The sequence below is a fragment of the Thamnophis elegans genome, chromosome 2 (genome assembly GCF_009769535.1).
Source record: "Thamnophis elegans isolate rThaEle1 chromosome 2, rThaEle1.pri, whole genome shotgun sequence".
Classification (NCBI taxonomy): domain Eukaryota; kingdom Metazoa; phylum Chordata; class Lepidosauria; order Squamata; family Colubridae; genus Thamnophis; species Thamnophis elegans.
This window is the reverse complement of record NC_045542.1, coordinates 13,382,149-13,405,025: the sequence shown is the minus strand read 5'-3', so window position 1 is coordinate 13,405,025 and position 22,877 is coordinate 13,382,149. Positions and strand designations below refer to the sequence as shown.

At 40.6% G+C, this 22,877-nt stretch overlaps 3 protein-coding genes across 5 annotated transcripts; 2 read left to right on the top strand and 1 right to left on the bottom strand.

Annotated features, from left to right (window-relative positions):
* The first annotated feature begins 337 nt into the window (after nucleotides 1-337).
* On the top strand, nucleotides 338-2,467 carry LOC116504171 (olfactory receptor 1019-like). Its single transcript, XM_032211040.1, has 2 exons — nucleotides 338-365; nucleotides 1,428-2,467. The coding sequence occupies exons 1-2, from the start codon at nucleotides 338-340 to the stop codon at nucleotides 2,465-2,467; spliced, it is 1,068 nt and encodes a 355-aa protein (XP_032066931.1).
* A 2,147-nt stretch (nucleotides 2,468-4,614) lies between these two features.
* HTATIP2 (HIV-1 Tat interactive protein 2) lies at nucleotides 4,615-16,447 on the bottom strand. Of its 3 annotated transcripts, none has more exons than XM_032212382.1 (6): nucleotides 15,694-16,447; nucleotides 14,009-14,183; nucleotides 12,358-12,465; nucleotides 11,327-11,464; nucleotides 10,496-10,557; nucleotides 4,615-5,099 (listed from the first exon to the last, which is right to left on the bottom strand). In XM_032212382.1, the coding sequence occupies exons 1-6, from the start codon at nucleotides 15,765-15,767 to the stop codon at nucleotides 4,883-4,885; spliced, it is 774 nt and encodes a 257-aa protein (XP_032068273.1). In that variant the 5' UTR covers nucleotides 15,768-16,447; the 3' UTR covers nucleotides 4,615-4,882. The 3 variants fall into 3 exon arrangements, with proteins under 3 accessions (XP_032068273.1, XP_032068274.1, XP_032068275.1); XM_032212383.1 differs by lacking the exon at nucleotides 15,694-16,447 and adding an exon at nucleotides 15,559-15,683; XM_032212384.1 differs by lacking the exon at nucleotides 15,694-16,447 and adding an exon at nucleotides 15,023-15,552.
* A 4,352-nt stretch (nucleotides 16,448-20,799) lies between these two features.
* LOC116504166 (1-phosphatidylinositol phosphodiesterase-like) lies at nucleotides 20,800-21,654 on the top strand. Its single transcript, XM_032211029.1, has one exon. It carries the CDS (start codon nucleotides 20,800-20,802, stop codon nucleotides 21,652-21,654), a length of 855 nt encoding a protein of 284 aa, XP_032066920.1.
* Nucleotides 21,655-22,877: the final 1,223 nt, after the last annotated feature.

The window sequence follows — 22,877 nt, the reverse complement described above, 5'->3', positions numbered from 1 at the left end:
GAATGAGCTGAGGTCAGGCTGAGCTAGTTGCTGCCAGAGCCTCTAAAAAGCCTCTTAAAAAATGCCCTCTAGAGGAGGAGGCAGGAGAACGACGTGCCTCATCTACGTCAGGAATTTTTCGGCTTTTAACCCTTGCTTAGCTCTGCTCGAGTGATCATAAAGTCAGACTAGATGAGGCACCTCGTTCTCCTGCTGCCTCCTGTAGAGGGCACTTTTTAAGAGGCTTTTTTAAACAGTTAAGCACTAAACAGAGTCATCCATGGTGATTCTGGCAGCAACTAGCTCAGCCTGACCTCAGCTCTTGCCTTTTTCCTTTTACATTTTTTTTCTTTTCATGATGACAGTGGTGAGGCTCTGCCTCCCCTGCCTCCCCTGCCTGCACATCCCTGGCCATTCTAATATGCAGATTTATATCTTTATTAAGTCCCTTTGTTTTGTACCGCTGAGTTGAGGCTGGCCTTTGCACTGCTCTGTAATGCAGCCTAAGGGGCTGCTTGCAGACCCAGAATGACACAGAATGCCGGGGTTGGGATTTATGCTGTGGTGCAGCTTGGGGGCTTCTTGTAAATCCAGAGCCACAATGCGCAGAAAGTACCCCTTTTATGCTTCCTGAGACACAGCAGCAGCTTTGTGCCATACTGCTGGGGCTTCCCAGGGCACAGGAGCCTTGCGATGAGCTGCTGCAGTGGTGGGTTCCTATCGGTTCGGCCTGGTTTCAATGAATCGCTTAGTGATTGAAATTCCAGGCCCAATTGTGATCATAAATTGAGGACTACTTGTAGATCAGCTTCCCCCACGTTTTGAGGGACCAATTCCGTGCCAAAAAAAATTTCCACGGACCCGTGGGGGGGTGTCATGATTTTACATGCTGCCTAAATTCTGTGCATGCCCATGTGAAGATTCAACACTTGCATGGCCTGGTTCCAGTCCACAGCTTGGGGGTCAGGAACCCCTGTTGTAGACAGATATTTCTCTGTAGACTGATAGTGTCTTGTTCACTTACTTCAAATTTTCTGGCTTGTGTGTACGCATCTCTGTGTATATGTGTGTGTGTGTCTATGGCAATGGCGGGATTCAAAATGTTTAACTACCGGTTCTGTGGGCGTGGCTTTCTGGGCATGGTGTGGCTTTCTGGGCGTGGCTTGGTGGGCATGGCAGGGGAAGGATACTGCGAAATCCCCATTTCCTCCCGATCAGCTGGGACTCGGGAGGCAGAGAATAGATGAGGGTGGGGCCAGTCAGAGGTGGTATTTACCAGTTCTCCGAACTACGCAAAATTTCTGCTACTGGTTCTCCAAAACTGATCAGAACCTGCTGAATACCACCTCTGGTCAAGGGGCAATTTAATACTTACATAATCTAATCTCCCAATGCTTCTACTTTACTTCCACCTTCTTTTATGGAAATATCTTTGCTGGTATTTTAAGTTTTGCAATTACTTTTAAGCTTATGCCTATTTATTGTGATGTACCATGGCTATGGTTTTGTCTTAAGATCTCATAGGCCCAGCCACAGTTCCTCAGAATGCGAAAACAGAAGCACTGTGACCACTTTCATCCTCCTGGGCTTTACAGAGAGACCTGAATTGAATCCTCTGTACTCCAGCATTTTCCTTCTCCTGTATGTGCTGACAGTACTGGGCAATGGGTGGATGGTGACCTTGATCAGAACTGAACGTCGTCTGCACACTCCAATGTACTTCTTCCTCAGCAACCTCTCTCTCCTGGATCTTTGCTATTCCTCAGTCATTGCACCCAAGGCTCTGGAGGTTCAGCTACAACAGGGCAAGGCTTACATTTCCCTTCCATCTTGTGCAGTTCAGATGTTTTGTTTTACTACTCTGGTGACAACAGAATGTTTTCTTCTGGCTGCCATGGCCTATGATCGTTTCCTGGCCATTTGCCACCCTTTGACCTACACCTTACTCATGACCCACAAGAATTGTGTTTGCCTTGTGCTGGGGGCTTACAGTTGTGGTTTAGTGGGTTCCATCGTCCAGACTAGTGGAGCTTTCCGGTTGTCCTATTGTGGGCCAAACCATATCAACCACTTCTTCTGTGATATCCCTGCTGTCCTGAAGCTCTCTTGCTCTGACACTCAGCTTTCTGAAGTAATCCTTTTTGTTTCCACAACTGTCATTGCCATAGTAACCATCACCACCATCTCTGTTTCTTATCTCCGGGTCTTGTGGAATGTCCTCTGGAGCCACTCTACTCAAGGACGACAAAAGGCCCTCTCCACTTGCTCTTCCCACCTGACTGCTCTGAGCCTCTTCTATGGCACTGCCATCTTCATGTATGCCCAACCAAGGAACAAGGATGGATCACAAGATCAAGACAAGGTGGTCTCTCTGTTTTATACCCTGGTGATCCCTCTTCTGAATCCAGTCATCTACAGCCTGAGGAACAAAGATGTGAAAGAGGCCATGAAGCATCTGTTCAGCAGGAAGATCCTGGCCATGAGGTAGCTTGGAAGTTGGAAATGGTTGAACATCAGCTATAAGTTTGTCTTATGACAGTCTCAAGCATAGGCTGGTGATGAGAGAAGTCTCGTGAACCAGTTATTGCTTCTCCCCTTTATCTTTGTTTATTCAGAATCTCTATAGTCCATATGCAAGTGGCTAAGAATTAGACTTCTTATTTCTGAAAGTTTGTTGAAGCTTGGGTTTTTTCAGGGCTCTAGAGTAATTTAGCCCTGAGGGTTCCTCCTACTAGGGCTTACTATCACTACTCCTTTCCAGGAAGGCATCAAAGCCAATCTTAGGTTTTCTTTGAGCTGGCAGCCTTTGAACTCTATTCAAATTAAGCTCAGTGGAAACACTTTCAGCTCCATTTCATGCTCTCATTCATTTCAGCCAGTGTGTCCAACAATATAGTCCAAACTAAGAAACGGGTTTCAGTTTAACAGCTCTAGTAACAAAATCTTGCACGTCTGAATACAGTGTGCTTTCTCCTCCCGCACTTTATTTTTTGTATGAACAGGGAGGGGCTTGTCCAAGACATTTTCTCAAGTTATTTTCTTGGTCTGGGCTCAAGCCCCTCTTATTTGACCATTGACTTGTTAGTGGCTCTTCTTTCTGTCCTTCAAGGCTACTCCCTATATCCTCTATAGCAGAGCCTTTTCAACTTCTCTTTCACCTCTGTGCTGATCTGAAATTTGTTCTTTGATCTTGAAATGCTGTCATGATTGGTAGGTAGGATTCTTTCAAATGAATGGAGGGAAATAAGGCTACAGGGTCATGCTTTTTCCAAGTAATGAAGGCTTATCTTTCTTAGCCAATCTATAGAATAAAACCTTAAATCACCAGCATTGATGAAAGGTTTCTTTAATAATCTTAATAAATCCAAATCTCTACCTGATCCATGATGTATTGGTCATTTTTATACTTGTTCCATGCAGCTTGAGATAGGAATACAGCACGGAACTAACAGGAGAGCATGCAAATCAGACAGCCTGCATTCAGAAGTTTTGAAATAATTTATATAGTCAAAGAAGACCACATTGGCAGAGGAGTGGTGATGATATGGTTAAGGATTGGGCAAGAAAGCAGAAGCGATCTGCACTGTGGAAAGAATTGTGAAATGCAACTTATCTAATCTGGTTTGACATCTATTTTTCTGGAAGTACCAGCTTAAAAGGATTCCCTGGGAGGAATGAACTTGTCTGGGCAGATCCGGTATAACTGAAACAACTAGCCGTGTCTTACTTATTGCAGGTATTATAAGGATGTGACGATTAAAACCTTTTGTCTATGGAGATTTTCAGTCATCCAGGTCATGGTTGTCCCAAAGGTGCTTTTTCAGGAGGCAACTGGACTTTTTGGGTTTTCTTTGAAGACTTTTTGCTTCTTATCCAAAAAACTTCTTGGGCGAGAAGCGAAATGTGTTCAAAGAAAATCCAAAAAGCCTAGTTGCCTCTTGAAAAAGCACTTTTGGGACTTAAAACCTTTTAAAATCAATCTTTTCCTTGATCCACAAAACATGATTATTTGATCTTTTTACTACCTCCCTTCTATGTTTAGCATGTCTTGGTTAGGGATCATTCACAAATACAATGGTAATAAAAATAATTTCCCCATTATTACATGTATTTATTAAATGTATTTATCATCCATCTCGCCACAAGGCAACTCATTTACAATTTTTGTGCACCTGACAACAAAGTCTATCAGAGTGAGAGTAACATTGGTAGCACAGTATGAGAATTTTTAGATGGCTGTAAGGAGTGGACTTTCTTTCTTCCCTCAAGTTAAGTCATGTATTTACTTAATGACCATTTTGCTTAATGGCCTGGTTGCTGGACCGGAACTCAGTCACTAAATGAGGGGTTGATGTATTAGACCTAGGCACCTAGGCAACAAATCAGCCAGTCTCTGCAGCAGCCTATAAGGCCTGAAATGAGATTAATAGAAGTTCTTCCTAACATTCCTATAAAACCAGTGAATTTTGTTACAGGGAGCCTCTATATACAGCAGCTACTGTGTAAATATTTTTGCTTTCTGCTTGATATTCCCAGATTTTGATGATAATAAAGTTTATACCTTCATTCACTCCACAATACATTTCTAAGTTTCACTTTTAGTGTGTTAGTGTTTAATCAAGAGCCCCCACACAATTCCATTGGCAATTAATTTTATTAAGAGGCAGGATATACGTTTAAAGCTTCTGAAACAGCACCAATGACATTAAGGCTTTTAAAAAAGTCATTTCTGGATCACATGCTTCTGAGGCAACAATCATATCAAATGTAATTCAGAGGTATTGATATATTCAAAGACCCTCTGAAGTATAAAAAATATATGATTAAAGCTGGGCTTTGGGGAATCGGTGAAACCCCTTCATTATAAAGCTATCCAAAAAAAAAATCCCTTCTTCTCCGTTGATCACTTTGACTGACCGAGAGCATGAATGGCTGCATTTTCCAGCACCTCAACTTTCTCCCCGTCTTTTGCTGGCATCACTGCAAGATTGACCATTGCTCGGGCCACTGTCGTGGTAGGAATAGACATATATGTGGGAAAGAAATGGGCTACCACTCCTAGGGCTTTCCTGGTCACCCATTCACCAGGCCGAGATTCCTGGCGATCACATAGCAGCACCCTATGGCAGAAAGGCAGAAAAAGAACTTATTTTTTTCCTCAGTTATACAGTATGATACCTGGATTTTATTGCTCTCAACATAGCAGCAACAAGAAGGTAATATTTTCTTATTTTCAACAAAGATGTGCGAAGTAAGATAAATGCAAAACAAGCCACAGGAGGATGAGATAGGAATAGTGGGTTTTAGTATAGCAATAGCAATAGTAGTTAGACTTATATACTGCTTCATATCTCTAAATGGTTTGCAGAGTCAGCATATTTCCCGCAACAACAATCCGGGTTCTCATCAATGTACATGATGAGCCATCATTATAATGAATTATTGTTTGGTTATTGATACAAAGCTCGGTAAAATTTGCCTGCCTGTCAATAGAATATACTGAAAAGTTTGATTACAAGTGTAACATTATACGGTACCATACTAATGCTCAAGATGGTGCTTCTAGCTGAATTGATTTTTGTCCCAGAGCAATGCATTGGCTCTTTTGTATGAATGGAAATATTCCAATGCAACTCCTTGATTATATATTAGAGGGAAAAAGCACATTTCAATAAAGCTCTAAGAATTTTGAGACAGGAGCTGACGTCGCAACAGTTGATTTTTTTTGCTGCTGGATGGTGCTTTTGGACCTAATCCCGAAGAGACAGTGACAGGGAAGAGTACGTCTTGCTGATCTCAGGGACATTGCAAAGTCCCTGATTGATCCAAGAGAATCTCTTCTTGCCAGTGACAAAAGCACAGCCAAAAGCTGCTGAAGTTGGGACAGCTCCGCAATGGGAGGAAAGCGGAAAGAGAAAGTGTGTCCATCTGGTGAGGAAATTTTATTGTTATAAAAGAGACTTCCCCCCCCCCAAAAAAAATCAAAGCTAACTTAAGCTTGCAAAGAAAAGAAAATAAGCAGTGAAATTAAGCTATATTGGACAGTGTGATCTTTTTTTTTTATGGATGGAGATTCAAGGAGAGAAACTTTGACAAAAGCACTCCTGATAACCAAAGATAAGCTGATTAAAGAAGCTGACGGAGGGTCTCAAGATTTTACAAGGTATGTAAAAAGCAACAAGTTGCGAAGAAATTTGATTAAGGAAATAATCAGAAGATTAATTCCACAAATGGCAAAAGACATAAGACTGCACTATTACTGGAAAGACACAGGTTGAGATATGAAAACTAATAACAAAATATTAGTCAAATTTAGTTAAAATTAGAGCATTATGTTAAAAATGAAGTGATAATGGATAGTTAGATAATTGATAATGATAACAATGTACACATATGTATTGGTTTGATAAGAGGAAATTTGGTATAAATTCTAAAGGGTGATGATGAAAGGAAGTTTAGAAACTCTGTTATGTATGAAAGCTTATAATATTAAAAAAAGAGTAAGTTAAATTTAGTTAAACTAAGACCAAAAAAAATATATGAAATAATGATGGATATTATTAAATAAATGATTGATAATGATAATAATGTAATATTTGTATTGACATGATAAAAGGGAAATTGGATATAAATTGTAAACAGTGATTAAGAAAGGAGGTTTAGAAACTTTGTATTAAACATAATTAATTTTTATTTAGAAAGTTTTATAAAGATGTAATGTTGCTGGATGATATTGAAAATGGATAACGGAATGCCATCATGTGGTTTTGCTTTCAATTTTGGAATATTTTATATAAAGGGATGTAAAAACAATCATAGTCATATGAAGATTGAGATATGATGATAGTAATATATATATATATATATAAATATATTTTGATTTAAAATATATAATTTGATATGAATTGTAAGTGATGACTATGGAAGGGATGCACGAAAGCTCTTTGTAATCAATTGACACACTTCTTACAATTTGTAATGGAAGATATTTTTGTGGTGTTTGTTGTGTTTTGTCTGTGTTTATTCAAAAATAAAAAAAATATTTTGCTGCCCGTCTGCCCCCTCCCTAAGCAACCTCGCAGGTTTTCAAGATCATTCGGAGAGGCGTTTTTTAAAAAGAAAACCTTGAAAAAGCCGCAAGATCTGGAGAGATGGGCAGGCGGTCTTTTGGGGAGGGGGAAATCCCCAGAACCAAGTTGCCCAGCCAGCACCCTAAAGAGGTGCATGAGGGGCTCTGGTGGCTGCAAAGCATGTCATGAGGGGCAGAAGTCCCCGAACCCAGCGGGGAGCCTAAGCAAAGGAGGAGGCGGAGAACTGGGTGGAGGAAGGGGAAACTACTGCTACTGCTGGAGCTGTATTGCCCTGCTGGGTTCGGGGACTTCTGCCCCTCGTGCCGTGTTTTGCAGCCACCGGAGTCCTGGACTGACTTCTTTGGGCAACCTGGTTCTGGGGAGGAGGGATTCCTCCCAGCACCACAAAGAGGTCTGTGCAGGGAACCAGTGGGGGGGGGGGAACACCCTGGAATGCCTCCATGCTTTGCTGGTGGCCACGCCTCCTAGGCAAGTTCGGGGAGGTCCTAGGAAGCCGATCGCACCACATAAGGGCGGGAGAAGTGAGCGAGGGGGGTGGGGCAAGTGTTCTGTGACGAACCTCTTCTAACCGGTTCAGTAGATTTCTGGAACCTCCTCTACCGAAGAGGTTAGAACCGGCAGAAACCCACCACTGGTCACAGATATCTATTCAAGCTGGAAAAAGACAGCTACACCATGATAGTTGCATATTCAGTTCAGCTTAGAAAGCAATGGCTCTGGGAGAGGCTGTTGATAATTCCTTCTATTAGTCTGCGTGGTTCAAATGATATCTTGAACAGCCACAGGTGAGGGAAAATGGTTATCTGTGACCTGCAGTGTGATGTGGATGTGAATTTGGGATTTGCCTTGGAAGGGCCAGGGGATAAATTTCTGCTCATCGATAAAAAACAAAATAGGCTAACCACTCATTTACTTATTCATTTATATGTTAATCTACTTCACAGCACTGTGGCTTGGACTGCATTCCCAATTACAAACAAAATTAACTCTTGAATCTGACATAAATGATGTCTGTGGATTAGGTTCTCAAATTTACTCAAAACCATCGCTGGTATTAGTTTTGACCAATTTTCCTAGCCATGTGTGAATGGAAACATACTTGTACTTCCATCAAAGCAACATTTTGAAATCGGACACATTAAATGAAACCTTTCTACGTCTACGTTGCTTATTTGGTATACTTTTGACTTTAACAGCCCACAAGAGGACTGTGAAGTTTTTCAGTAACAACTAAACTAGCAGTTGAATTAATTAACTAATTTTGTTACAATGAGAAACTTCAAATCTTTACTAATAAGCAACACTCACAACTAATACAACTTCCTACTTTACTTTTTTTTTACTTTTATTAAACATTTATAGGCCGCCCTTTTCCCTGAGGGGACTCAGGGCGGCTTACAATAATAGGGGAGGGAAGTGCAGGACAAAACACAAAAAGAAAATGTGAGTAAAAATAATTAGCGGTAAAACACAACATTCACTCAACATTCGGGAGGGGCGAGAGTAAAGTCTTATTCCCAGGCCTGACGGGATAGCCAGATCTTGAGGGCTGTGCAGAAGGCCTGGACGGTGGTGAGGGTGCGGATCGGTGTTATGTGGGCGAACCGTGGTGCTCCCACAATCACTCGCGCGGCTGCATTCTGGACTAGCTGAAGTCGCCAGATGCTCTTCAAGGGCAGCCCCATGTAGAGCACATTGCAGTATTCCAGCCTAGAGGTCACAAGGGCTCGAGTGACTGTTGTGAGGGCCTCCCGGTTCAGGTAGGGCCGCAACTGGCGCACCAGGCGAACCTGGGCAAATGCCCCCCTGGTCACAGCTGACAAGTGATGGTCGAAACTCAGCTGTGGATCCAGGAGGACTCCCAAGTTGCGGACCCTGTCTGAGGGGTATAAATTTTGACCCCCCCAGCCTGAGTGATGGAACGTTGGCCAAATTGTTGGGAGGAAAACACAACAGCCACTCGGTCTTGTCCGGGTTGAGTACCAGTTTGTTAGCTCTCATCCAGCCTTTAACAGCCTCAAGACCCCGGTTCATCACGTCCACCGCTTCATTGAGTTGGCACGGGGCGGACAGATACAACTGTGTATCATCCGCGTATTGATGGTATTTTATCCCGTGCCTCCGAATGATCTCGCCCAGCGGTTTTATGTATATGTTAAATAGTAGGGGGGATAAGACCGAACCCTGCGGCACCCCATAAGTTAGGGGCCTCGGGGACGATCTCTGCCCCCCCACCAACACCGACTGCGACCTGTCCGAGAGGTAGGAGGAGAACCACTGCAGAACAGTACCGCCCACCCCCACCTCCCGCAGTCGTCGCAGAAGGATACCATGGTTGATGGTATCGAAAGCCGCTGAGAGGTCAAGGAGAACCAGGATGGACGCGTGGCCTCCATCTCTGGCTCTCCAGAGATCATCGGTCAATGCGACCAAAGCAGTTTCTGTGCTGTAACCGGGCCTGAAGCCGGACTGGAAGGGGTCAAGATAGTTAGCTTCCTCCAAGGTACGCTGAAGCTGGAAGGCCACCACCTTCTCAACAACCTTCCCCACAAAGGGGAGGTTGGAGACTGGGCGGTAGTTATTAAGAACGGCTGGATCCAAGGACGGTTTCTTCAGGAGGGGTCTCACCACCGCCGCCTTGAGCGCGGTGGGGAAGTGCCCCTCCCGAAGTGAGGCGGTAACAACCGCCTGGATCCAGCCTCGTGTCACCTCACTGCTGTTGGCAACCAGCCAGGAGGGACACGGGTCCAGTATACAGGTGGAGGCACTCACAGCTCGCATAGCCTTGTCCACATCCCCAGAGGCAACATCCTGAAACTCAACCCAGAGATGGTCTGCCAAGTCATTCCCTTGTGTCTCGGCTGGATCTGCGGGAGTGGAGTCCAGGTCCGACCGAAACCGAGCAACTTTGTCCGCCAAGAACTGAACATACTCCTCAGCCTTACCCTGTAAGGGGTCCCCCGTCTCCCTCCTATTTAGGAGGGAGCGGGTTATCCTAAACAGGGCGGCTGGGCGGGACTCGGCGGACGCTACCAAGGTGGCAATGTGTGTTCTTTTAGCTGTTCTTAATGCCCGAATGTATTCCTTGGTGCATGCTGTCAAAAGTGCCTGGTTCGATTCGGACCTATCGGATCTCCACAAGTGCTCTAGGCGTCTCCTCCGGCGCTTTATCTCCCGGAGCTCCTCGGTGAACCAAGGAGGCCTCCAGGAGCCGCTGACCCGGAGGGGCCGTAGTGGCGCAATCCGGTCCAGAGACTCTGATGCTGCCGAGTGCCAGGCAGCAGCAAGAGTCTCCGCCGAACTGTGGGCGAGAGTATCAGGAATAACCCGTTCCTATGTGGTGGAACGGTCATCCTTCTACATGCCCCTGAACTAACAGTTTGTCCTTCCATCAGATTCATGATTTACACATCCAATATACTTACGCTGGCCTAAATATGGAGAATCGTTCAAATCCAAGTGCCTTAATCCTGTTTTCTACTTCACCCTAAAAAAAGAAAGAAAAAACAACCTCCACTGAATGAGATCTCTGTCTTGTACATAGAAATACACAGAAGCTGAAAAGTATGCACCTCAAAATAAGGCAGAAGGAAGGATTACTGAAGATCCTCATATGACGGAGGAGATATACCTTCTTAAGCACTATTAGTTTCCACTCTTAGAATTATAAGCTGCAGACAAAAACTAACTTGCAGGCTCTGTAATGGTAAAATTTGGCAAACCATAGATCCTCAGCCAAGGAATGTCTTTCTTGTGAAAATGTATTGCCGCCTATGCTGCAGGTCATAATGTAGCATTTTCCTTTGAACAACATGGAATAATAATTGTAATAAATAACAGTATCTTCTGGAACCATTGCTGTAAATGGAACTTGTTTCCTCTGCTGAAGCAATATTTATTGGGGCTGTTGTGACTTGCCACTGAATGTAGCTAGAAGGCATCAAGTTGCCTCTTATGGAATTAGAGTGGTAGACTATGCTTGGGAAAACCCAAATTCAAATTCCCAGCTCTGCCTAACTATTTCACAGGGAGTTGGCTTAAATTAAGAGTAAATAACCAAGTATATAATCATGATTTCCTTGGAGGATACATTAAATAAGCCTCTTTCTCTGTCTAATCCCAAATGGCAATAGAATGGAAGATTTGGCATTTTGTATATCAAGATTAAACAGAACCTGGCTTCAAGAAACCCAACTCTGAAATCCGGTAGTTCTCTCACCCATTGCTTATCTCATTTTGCAGCCCATCAGACATACCTTGGTCTTTAGGTAGAGGAAACTGCTGGAGCTATCTGCACCTTTGCTTGACTCTAGGATAAAGTGATGGCAGCCACCAGCTTTGGCTAGCTTTGCTGCATGTTCAACATAATCACGGTCAACACGCACAAATCCATCCTGTTTAGAAAGTAGCATTTACTTATTTGAAAAAGTCACCCCTTTACAATCACCTGGAATAAGTTAGTGCTTATTTGAAGTATCAAGAAATGATCTATCAAGAATTATCCAACTTGAGACTTCATAAGCCGTGTTTACGACAATCAGGCAACTCAAAAATTGCTATTAATTTTAATGTGGAAGAAGGAAAAAAATAAATACATGCTGATCTGAGAATAACATAATACATAATCATGCTTAATTAAATTGTAAATGTAAATGCAAATTAACTGAGATCAAATTTGTTTTTTTGATGTGTTGAATTCTTCTCCACCCTTGTCATGCATTCAAATTAAGTGCAACCTTTGGTTCTTCCAAGGTGCAAGATAACTCCCAAAAAATTAAACTTGTAAACGGCCAATACAATGCACAACTAGGGTGACTTGGATAAAATTCTGTGTTAACTATGACAATTCGGAAAGATTGCATGCAAATTGGGTTACCATGGGCAAAAGATAAGCTAAGTTGATATGCATGTCTAGCTCCTTGGAAGAAACATAGTAGAGTCAAACTTCTAAACTCTTCACACCTGTTCATCATCAGCTAACTCATTCCCTCAAAATGCCAAGTACACAGTTCAATATCCTATCTCAAGTTCCCAAGGAACTTATCTTTTCCAGTTTGATTCCTCCAAGTATACTGAAGTCCAATTACAATCAGTCGCTTGAGTCACTCAAACTATAGTCCAATATAGTTGGAGAATGCCAAGTTGGGAAAGATTGAAACAATCCATGAAACCCAATTTACCAGCAAATTCCACACTAGGATGTATTTTATACTTCTTAACTTCCTCTCAGTCTTCCACCTTTCTCAATTCCTCCCTGACCCAGGTATTGCCCCCTTTTCCTCCTCACCGCTCCAGCTTTGGCTCTGCTTGTCCCCAAGCAGCAAAATCCTATGTCATGTCCTTGGAAGGCAGCAGCAGATTCATCTAGCTTCTCAAAGTCAACAACTTCTTGGACCTGGAAACAGACACCCCAAAAAATCAGATGTGAAAGAAAGAACAGGAGACTCCAATGGAGAAAATGAAATTTACGTGTCTCCCTGCTTCCCAAAACAAATGAAGACAGAACATCTCCTGACTAACAATGAAATTTCAAATCATGTTGAGAAATTATCAATCAATAAATAAAATGCACATATTAAAATGCACAACTTGGACATCAGAGAAGGAATGCTGAAGTTTCCATCCAGATGTGGTGTGATAAGAGGGAGTATAGAAGCAAATGTTTTCTGCTAGGCTCCCTCCTTGTATAATAAACTATACTCTGAAATAAGAAAAGCACCTTCATTGTTGATGTTAAGAAGCTAGCTAAGTTATGGTTATTCTGGACAGCATTTAGGAACTGAAGAATTGAATAGATTCATGTATCTGAGATAAGTAATGGATATTGGCAATAAATTACTGTGTTAGATTGTGTTACGGTGTTGATTATATATTACGTACTTGTTCTTTTTAATTTAACTTTACTATATTTTCTTATATTGTCTTGTATATTTATGTCTGTTTCCAAAGCACCTGAGGGCAGGACAAGAAGCAATGGATGGAAACTAACCAAGAAGAGACTTAACCTAGAACTAAGAAGAAATTTCCTGACAGAACAATTGATCAGTGGAACGACTTGCTTCCAGTAGCTGTAGGTTCTTCAACACTGGAGGCTTTTAAGAAGAGATTAGACAACCATTTCTCTGAAATGGTATAGGGTTTCCTGCTTGAGCAAGGGGGTTGGATTAGAAGGCCTCCAAGGTCCCTTCCAACTCTATTATTCTATATATCTATATCTAAACAGTTATGTAAATCAGTTAGATTCTTTTATTTTTATTTCAGACTTTTATTTCAGACACTTCTATGCTCCTTCTTTCAGTTAAAAGTGCCAGTAAGCTAACTTAAGAGCTACACCATATAAAAGAGGCTCCAGTCTCTTGAAATACAGGCAACTTAGTATGATGGAAAAGACTGAAGAAGACAATTTGATTCCTCCAGTTCATTTTTTATATGGCAGTTTTCTTTATGGCACTATATTCTTTACATTATTTATGTACTATATTAAGTCCCACAAAATTAATTTCTATTTTTTTTAACCATTTGAAGAAAGTGTTGGTAAACAAATAATCATTCGGTATGCATTTAAAATTGCTTGACTGTTTTATATTTTGGATAGAGTATTCATTAATATTTTCAATTATTTATGTTTTTGAGAAACTTTTAAAGTATGTAAGATATGTAACATAAAATTTATGATTACAAATATATTTCACCCACATTTCTGCCAAGGAATATTGAGAGATAAGACTGGATTTTCAGGTAGCATAAATTTACAGTAATTTTTCTGAGCACTAGGTTGAGGTTGACTATAATAATATATATCAAAAATCCACGTGGTATAGCATTTAGAATGCAAATTAGGTCCTGAGAGACCCAGGTTTAAATATCTATCAGTTCTAAAGGGAATGAGAAAGGGGACAAAAACATAATTTTTAAAAAAAAAATGTTTTGTTTCATACCACATTATTGTAAAGAGACCCTTCAAAATTGAGCTTTCGGCGGCCAATGAGGGTCACTCGAGAGAATTTTTGCTGCTTTAAGATTTCAAGTAGCAATTCTTTCCCAGTTTCTCCAGAAGCACCCAAGATGAAAATGTTTTTTTTCTTCTGTTCTTCTGAACTGGGAACCGCCATACTGTTGAGTAAGAAGCAGCAATGACTTTTTTAAAAAAAATGCCATTTACAGTTCAGTTCTCTACATAATGCAGATGTTAAGTCCCAAGAGGTTCAGTGACAGCTCCTCTCCCAAATAAAACCGTACAGGATTGCAGCTTCAACTTCACAAGAAATCAATTATTTGAAAACTGATAATGAAAATGAAAACATAGCCTTGTTGGAGCAAAGTAGTGTTTAATTTCTCCAAAACAAATCAAAGCAAAGCCATATTGTACAGCAAAAATCCAAAAAACTTTTACAATTACTGCCGGCTCATCATACGATCATGGCATGCCATATGCAAGGTTTATGACCTGAAATAAGGATAAGATTATGCTGACAGTGAACTAGGCATTATTATAGCTATATACAGGTAGTCCTCGACCTATGACCACAATTGAGCCCAAAATGTATGTTGCTAAGTGAGACATTTGTTGAGTTTTGCCCCATTTTATAACTTTTTTGTCACCATTAAGTGAATAATTGCAATAATTGTTAAGTGAATCTGACTTCCCTGTTGACTTCGCTTGTCAGAACTCAGAAGGTTGCAAAAGTTGACTCTGGGACACTGCAACCCTCATAAATATGAACCAGTTGCCAAGCATCTGAATTTTGATCACATGACCATGGGGATGCTGCAAGTCATAAGTGTGAAAAACGGTCATATGTCACTTTTTTCAATGCCTAAATGAATTGTTTGTAAGTAGTAGAGGATTACCTGTACTGGTGTAAGCTGTTATATAGTAAGATTATAAGAACAGCCCAAACCAGTATATAGCTGTAAGATTCTGTATTTCGGAGAAAATTACTACATTTTACCTTTCCATAAGTGAAGAATGGGCATTTTTCTTTTTTCTTAGAAAGCGTACAGTATTGTATTCCGCATTTTTTTTTTAAATCGAAGAGCGACCCAAGGAACCAAGAGGTTTCCCAGACCTTGTTGAACTACATATCCCAGAAATCCTTCCCTACCGGCTTGCAGCTGCTGGGAGGTGTTCAGCAACATCCCTAGAAATCGCTCCGGGCTGTCATTTGCAACAGGGAAGGGCCGATTGCAATAATAAACAAGGAGCTACTTTTCCTTTAAGAAAATATTTCGCTGCTGTTAAAAGTCACTGAAGACAGGTCTCGCTGTCTTTCTTTGACAACTCAGTTTCCCCTGAGAAAGGGGACCCGAGGGGGAATATCGTTCTCGCACCAGGCGAAGAACCCTTCCCGGCTTCTCCTCGCTGCCCTTCCCATTTTAATTCAGGCAAAACATCCAGCAACTCTCCCCCTCCCCTCCGGGGCTGCTATGGAGAGCCTCCTACCTAGCCTAATTAGATAGACAGAGAGAGAGAGAGAGAGAAACAAACCCTGCTGCAACCCTCTTTACACTCAGAAATACGGCGCCTCGTTTACGCGCCAGGCTCGCCAGTGGCATTTCAGGCGTCTGGACAGGCCACCCACGGGAGGGGGCTTCGCTAGCGGCGGAAGCCCCAAGCGCTCACCTGCGAAGAAAGCCTCGGAGAGACGCTCTGACAGAGGCGGACTCCCAGGTGCCGCCTCCCGCAAGGAGACGCATGCGCAGAATCGTCCTGCCGCTTTGCTTAGAAGGGATTCCCCCGCCGTGAATTGGGGACGGGGTTCCTCTGTTTTTTTTTCTCCCAGGGAAGAGACGAGGTCGCTGCTGGTGGCTCTTCCTCCGAGCGGGTTTACCTAAAAGACGTCACGCTCCTCTTCCAAATAATTGATCCTTTTGGATTTTCTGGGAATAACCGATGAGTTTCTCCTCCCCCCTTCCCCCTAATGTTTCGTTTATGACCGAGATTATCTGGAGTTTGCAAGGCATCCAGAGTCTCATACAGAGGAGAGCCGTAACGAATTTAATAAGATAAACTTAGAAGTTTTCTTTGAAAATAATTAATGAAACATAGAACTGTGTTTTTTTTAATCTGCAAGGATGGCTACTATAACTGCAATGTAGCAATTATTATTTTTTTAAATCTAGCTGTTATTAGTTTTTTTTCTTTGTGAAAGTCAAAGGAAACGCTGTATGCAGTTGTACAGCTAAGAACTCTTAATTTGGAGACAAGTTAATTGAAATTAATTAAATTGAAATGATTACATTTTCTGTGATCAGACATACAAAGTTAATTTATCTTATTTTTTTTCTCTTGTTTTTTTTTTTTCTAGCCATGAAATGCAACTCCAGGACAAAGAACAACATTTAATGAAATGCTGAGAATTAAAATGAAATTTAATTTGTATGTTAAAGCTACTATTTTCCTCTCATATTGTACTATTTGGTCATTCATACATTGTTATTTGGAAGTTGGGAAGAGTTTCTTTAATCTATTATTCTTAACATTTTAATCTACTTTTAAATGGATAGAAATTTTAAGTTTTATTATTTTTCCAAGGTAAGTAAAAGGAAACATAATAAATCTTCCCAAATTGGAAATAGTCCAGTTTGATTCTTCTGTTTGTTCAACCTAAATAATTTGTTACAAGAAAACTGCAAACATCTCTCTAAATTAATTAAGCAAATATATCAACATTTAGAAACATTTCATTCTGTCAAGACTCATATTAAATACAGTAAAATAGCAGCTTACATAAAGCTTCAAAGTGTTTTCCAGCCCTCTTCAAGCAGTTTACAGAATCAACAAATTAACCCCAATAATCTGGGTCCTCATTTTACCGATCTCGGAAGGATGAAAGACTGAGTCAACCTTGAACCAGTCAAGGATCAAACTCCTGACAGTGAGCAGTGAGCAGAGTCAGCCTGCAATACTGCATTCTAACCACTGTGCTACCATGGCTCAAATGATGACAGGTAGTATATCAAAATAAAGAATTGCAGATAGGATCTTGGGAACTGTTGAGCCACCTCAGCAGCCAAAAATTAATTGGAAGCCAAATTAGAATGAGTTGAAATCCATAAACATAATTTAAACTCTAGAGATAAACCTGAGGATATTGGAAGAGATCTAGAAGGAGAATTGAAAAAATTTACTCAAGACATATCCTAACCTCAACATAGATAAAACTCTGGAAATTGAAGATATCCATAGAATAAATTATTGGGTAGCATATAGGAGAAAATTGCCAAGGAATAAATCTGTTAAAAGTCACATATTTCAAGGCTATAAAGATTAACTGAAAATTAATTAACTGCCTTAAAACTTGGTGATACAATTTTAAGATTTTATCATATGTATGTGTAGATATAGAGTAGATATGAGATTTTAACAGCTGTTCTTCAGAACACAAAAAGTTTAGATAGAAACAGACAGCTAAATTTTGTGTGAAGGTCTTTGTGAATGGAGGCAAAGCTTTTGTATATTTTTTTCATGATGCTAACAGAATGGTTGAATCTTTATTGGTAACAGGGAAATAAAGATCAAGAACAGGCAGACCAAATATTGGGCCAAAATAAAAGGCCCAATGGGAATCAAGACCAAGAACAGACACAGTATCAAAAACAGGTCCAAGCAGCTGGTGCTTCTTCATAAATTAAATGTAGAACAATCATCATCAGTATCAAATATTGTTAATAGTAACGAGATGAATAACCATTCAAAATTTTAAAAACCTTGGTGAACAAAGTGTGTTTTATATGCTTTCAAGAATTACATATTAAAAATGATGGTCTAGGTCTGTTGGAATGTAATCATCTTGGTCAAAAATGTGTGGCCTCTGGTAAATGGAAAAAAAATGGATATAGCTATATGTTGTGACTCAGCAGACGTCTCCTGTGAGTCTTTTCGGGATGCAAGCTTAACAATGCAGCTGGGGCTCATTAGTGGGTCTTCTGGTGTTAAAAGGACGGATGGTGCCATGCCCTGGTTGCAGGAGTCAACGTTCCATCGTTCGTTCAACATTCATTGATCATCAGTCGTGGTTTATTTGAAGGACACTTGGAGAAGTGATTGGTTTTCTGTAACCCTGATTCAAGGAGACACTTGGAGAAGTGCATTGCTTTGTAAGAGTTTTGGTTTGGTATTCTGTTATCTCGTCAGAGACTTTATTTATGTTTATTTTTGGGCTCGCAGCCAGTCTGAGCCGAGAACTGATAAAGTGAGTTCCTTTTACGTTTGTCTGCCCGTCGTCTGTTAACGAGCGGAGAAGGGGGGACAGAACAGCTATATATGTGAAAAATTTACCATGAATTCTAGAGAAACAATTCCCATATAGGGAATATTATTCATTCAGATTGAATCTGGGGGAAAAGGCTAGAAAGTAGATGCACAAATATCTGGGAAGTTACATAGCCCTGTATCTAAGTGATTGTTCCATATTTGTGTTGTTGAAACTGTCAGCCCATTGTTTGGATAGCTGCTCTTTAATTTTAAAGACAACTTTTTACAGTTTTCCCCCCTTCTGTCCTTCACAAGCTTTTGGTGCTCAGGATCTCCATGACAGAACCACAAAAGCAACTAAAATGGTATACTGATAGTCCTCAACTTACCACAGTTCATTTAGTGACCTTTCAAAGTTACAACATCACATTGTAAGTGGGGAAAAAATGACGACAATTTTTCACACTTATGATCATTGCACCCCCATAGTCACATGATCAAAATTTAGATGCTCGGCAGCTTATTCATATTTACAAGCCCTGGGATCATGTAATTACCTTTTGCATCTTTCTGACAAGGAAAGTCAACAGGGAAGCCAGATTCACTTAACAATTGTGGCAAGAAAGGACATAAAATGGGGCAAAATCCACTTAACAACTGTCTCACTTAGCAACAGAAATGTTTGGCTCAATTGTGGTCATAAGTCGAGAACTACCAATACATGCCATCTCTGAAACAATGAATTGCATTCTAACCGCAGTATCTCCCGGCTGCTTACAATCCACCCCACTTGGAAATGATTAAGTTAATCATTAAAATTAAAATAAAAGGGCGTTGATCTGATATTTCAAGATAATTACAAAGCTCTGACAGGTTTTGGCATAAGCTGTCAAAAACGAACCAGTTATACCAGCCCAAGTCTGCTAGTTGACACCCACTTAATGATGGTTTGTTGATTAATTATTTTATAGCGTCTTAGCAAGTAAATCCACCTCTGAATTTTGGAAGCTGGAAGACAGACAGATAAGAGAGGAACGCGATTTCCAGGTAGGTTAGTAGACTTCAGATAGAAGTTGGGATTTGCCGGTAATTCAAAACACTGAAAACCTCTTGGCTGAACAGAGATTGCAGCAATATTAGATAAGATAGAGCAGACTTGAAAAGGGGCAATAAACCCAGATTTAAAAAAAACACTTGCGCTATAGAAAGCTGTGGCACTGAATTTGAACTTTGTATAGTTAGGTGGTGCTTGTGTGGATGACGCATGCATTAGTCGTTGGGATATATGTGGATATGTATATGTAAGATAGTCTCAAGTCAATTTCTGATGGATAAATGCATACAAGAATGCAGTGCAACATTACAGGAATTTTAATCCTTTGCTTTCCTTTCGGATTTTTTTTTAAAAACTTCCCCATTTGACATATAGCCCTGCAATTTCCTGGTGGTCTTTCATCCGAGCCCAATGCAGCTTGGATTTTGAGCCCAGGCAAGATCAGTGAAATTGTTGCCAACTGCTGAGACTGCATCACATTTTGGTGGTTCTATGCAAGTTAGAAACTTTTTCTAGAATTCAAAAATTATCAAATCCTTCTAAAGCATTATGTTTCTAGTGTTCTCAACATTGATATTTAAATGTTCAAAATATTTTATTTAGCTCTTTTGTAACCAAAACTTGAGACTTCATTTCCCCTGTCCTGCCCATATTGTGTTACGTGACAGGTGACAATTATAGCATTGTGAATTAATTGACAGGAGGGACATTATACCAGTCCTGTTAATATCGACTATCTATGCACTTCATGCCTGCTTACACATCTTCAAATACCTTCAGTATTGAACAACGGATATTCTCCAGAAATGTGATTCTTGCATTAGCAGATTAATTCACAGTCTTTCATAAAAAGAGGCATGATTGGTTCTCAATTCCAAATGGAGAATAAAAAAGAATAGGAATAAGTATCTTAGCCAACTGGTTTTTTTTAAAAAGTTTGTTTTCAAGTCATACATGCTGTTGTTAGATAATATTTATTAGATAGCATATACCAATCTTCTCCAACAATGTTTGGGAGAGTAAGTTCCATAATATATATCCTACATTATACAGCCCATACACCCCATCCCATGTTACATCCCTACATTTATTTTATACTCTTTTAATTGTTTTTATGCTGTATGCCTCCCAGAGTCACTTGTTGAGATGGGCGGCTATAGAAATCAATAAAATAAATTAATGTTGATTCCAAAGTTAGAATTCCGAATCTGGAGGACACTGGGTTGGGAATATTGTAGCTTTTTGAATCCATGCGCTGGTACATTGATCAAGTATCTATATTTGAAGATGTGCAGTGAGAGAAATGGGAATTCTCTGATTAAACAGCCAACTGTCCTCAAGTATGCTGAGAGATGCTGACCAATTGCCAGTAGAAGTGCATTCAGTTGGAAATCTTTCTTAACCTCTTAGCTGACATTATAGCAGGATGCTTTCTGTTCTGCAGAAGATCATGATATTTTTTTTTTCAGATGGACACTATGGAATGTGGAAAGAGGCAGCAAACAGAGGCATTTGACAATACCTTCTGGCCTGCTTCTTCTCTCTCTGACTGGATGTCTGGCTTACCTGACCACCTTTCTCTTTCCAAAATCTCCATCCCTGGCACCCATGACTCCATGAGCGTGCTTGGAAGCCTACAGATCCGTTGTCAAACTTGGCCACTTGAGGCTCAGCTAGCAGCTGGCGTGCGTTTCTTGGATATTCGCTGTAAGCTGGAAAATGGCCGTTTCCTTATTTACCATGTCAACACTTTCCAGGAGGCAGACTTTTCTGATGTCCTGGCAGGAACCTTAAGCTTCCTCAACCAACACCCAGGGGAAACGGTACTTATGCGGGTTAAAGAAGAACTCCCATTTATTCCCAGTGTAGATTACGCTTCTCGCTTCCAACGTTATTTAGCTGAAGAAGGCCAGAATAGAATTTGGACAAAGGAGGCCATTCCCACTTTAAGGCAAGCTCGGGGGAAGATAATTATCTTGGAGGAACTTGAGAAAGAGGTGCTAGGTGTTCCATATGAAGAATTGAGTGTCAGTGATGTGTGGCATGTTTTCTGCCCTGAGTGCAAATGGGAGCAAGTGAAGGAGCATCTTGACTTGGCAACCACTGGTGACCCAAATGTCCTGCACCTTACCTTTTGTTCTGGTAATGGCCTCTTCACAAATCCTGAGAAATTAGCCAGAGACATCAACCCACGCTGTTATCAGTATCTCAAGTCTCAAGCTGGACCAGCTCTGTGTTGGGGTGTGGTAATCCTGGATTTTCCTGGGACAGGATTGATTCGAACTATTGTGGAAAGTAACTTCGGAACACAGCATGACGATATAACTCTTTGACATTTGTGATGAAACAGTAGAAGGGGAAGATTCTAGAATGATGTGCATACTATCTTCAGAAGCTTGGTAACAGTTATATTTCTTCCCAACAAACATTGAAAATCAAGCTTGTTTGAATGTGCCTTCTTTGTCCTGATCTGTAAACTCAATAATTATCCTGTTTCATCCTGAATTATGGATTTGGAAGAAGCCTCAAGAGTGACCTTGGCCACTGTTGGCATTGCAACATAACCACAGCAGCATCCCTAATAGATGGGTATCCATCAAAACTTGAAATAAAGGAGAGTCGATCATTTTCAACACATTCTATTCCATTTCCAAATAGTTCAGGTCATTAGGAAGGCCTTTTTTTCTTGCTAAAAAGTGTCTTGTAATTCTCTGTAATTCTCTGAAACAAAACAATAATTATCAATAGTAGAACTTCAGCTATTACATTATTTAATTTTTAATAACGCCTTTTTCAAGTTATGCACACACAACTCTCAATATTTCCTAAAAGAATTTGATTTTCTAATATCTCTCCAGTTTCAGTGTTTTTCCTTTCAGCCATTTCAACTGTCTGTCTATCTTTCTATCATAAGGAAAACACCAGACCAAAACATTTGTTGGATTATTCACTTGCTGTTCATTTCATTCCTTCTCCGCATAAGTTGCTTGTCTCAAAACAGAATGTACTGATAGACAACGCAGCTCACAAAATAGAGAAATTACATAGGTACACTGCTGCATTTTGGAAGAGTGCATCTGTCTTCAGGGGCGTCTCCAGTTACAGTACATTGTAGTAGTCCCATCAGAGGTGACTAAGATGTGAGTGACTATAACTAGTCACTCGCTTGGACAATAAATGTGCACAATTGATGTACAATTGATATAAAGGATTTCTTGGCCACAGCTGCTACCTGCTCTTTAAAAATGGCAGGAAGGGGTAATGACGCATATAATACAATCATTTTGATTTGTGGTTAAGGCACCAGGCTAGAATGTGGGAGACTGAGTTCAATTCCAACCCTAGCCATGAAAGCCAACTGGATGATTTTGAGCCAGTCACACTCTTTTCGCACAATCCACCTCATAGGGTTGTTGTTGGGAAAATAGGTGGGAGAAGGTGTGTTGGATATATTCACTGCTTGTATTTGTAAACATAATAAAAAGGCAGGATATAAAAGAACAAATAGATAGATATAGTTCAACATTCTACTTCCTGTCCCTGGTTTTTGGCCTGA

What these genes read in the sequence shown, in the direction of transcription:
- LOC116504171 (XM_032211040.1), top strand. Translation starts at nt 338, where the DNA reads ATGACAGTGGTGAGGCTCTGCCTCCCCT. An exon ending in GGTGAGGCTCTGCCTCCCCT is followed by an intron (nt 366 to 1,427) that starts GCCTCCCCTGCC and finishes TGGTATTTTAAG; the next exon opens with TTTTGCAATTACTTTTAAGC.
- HTATIP2 (XM_032212382.1), bottom strand. Translation starts at nt 15,767, where the DNA reads ATGCGTCTCCTTGCGGGAGGCGGCACCTGGGAGTCCGCCTCTGTCAGA. An exon ending in GGTCTCTTTACAATAATGTG is followed by an intron (nt 12,466 to 14,008) that starts GTATGAAACAAA and finishes GTCTGTTTCCAG; the next exon opens with GTCCAAGAAGTTGTTGACTT. An exon ending in TCCTCTACCTAAAGACCAAG is followed by an intron (nt 10,558 to 11,326) that starts GTATGTCTGATG and finishes TTCTTTTTTTAG; the next exon opens with GGTGAAGTAGAAAACAGGAT.
- LOC116504166 (XM_032211029.1), top strand. Translation starts at nt 20,800, where the DNA reads ATGGAATGTGGAAAGAGGCAGCAAACAGAGGCATTTGACAATACCTTC.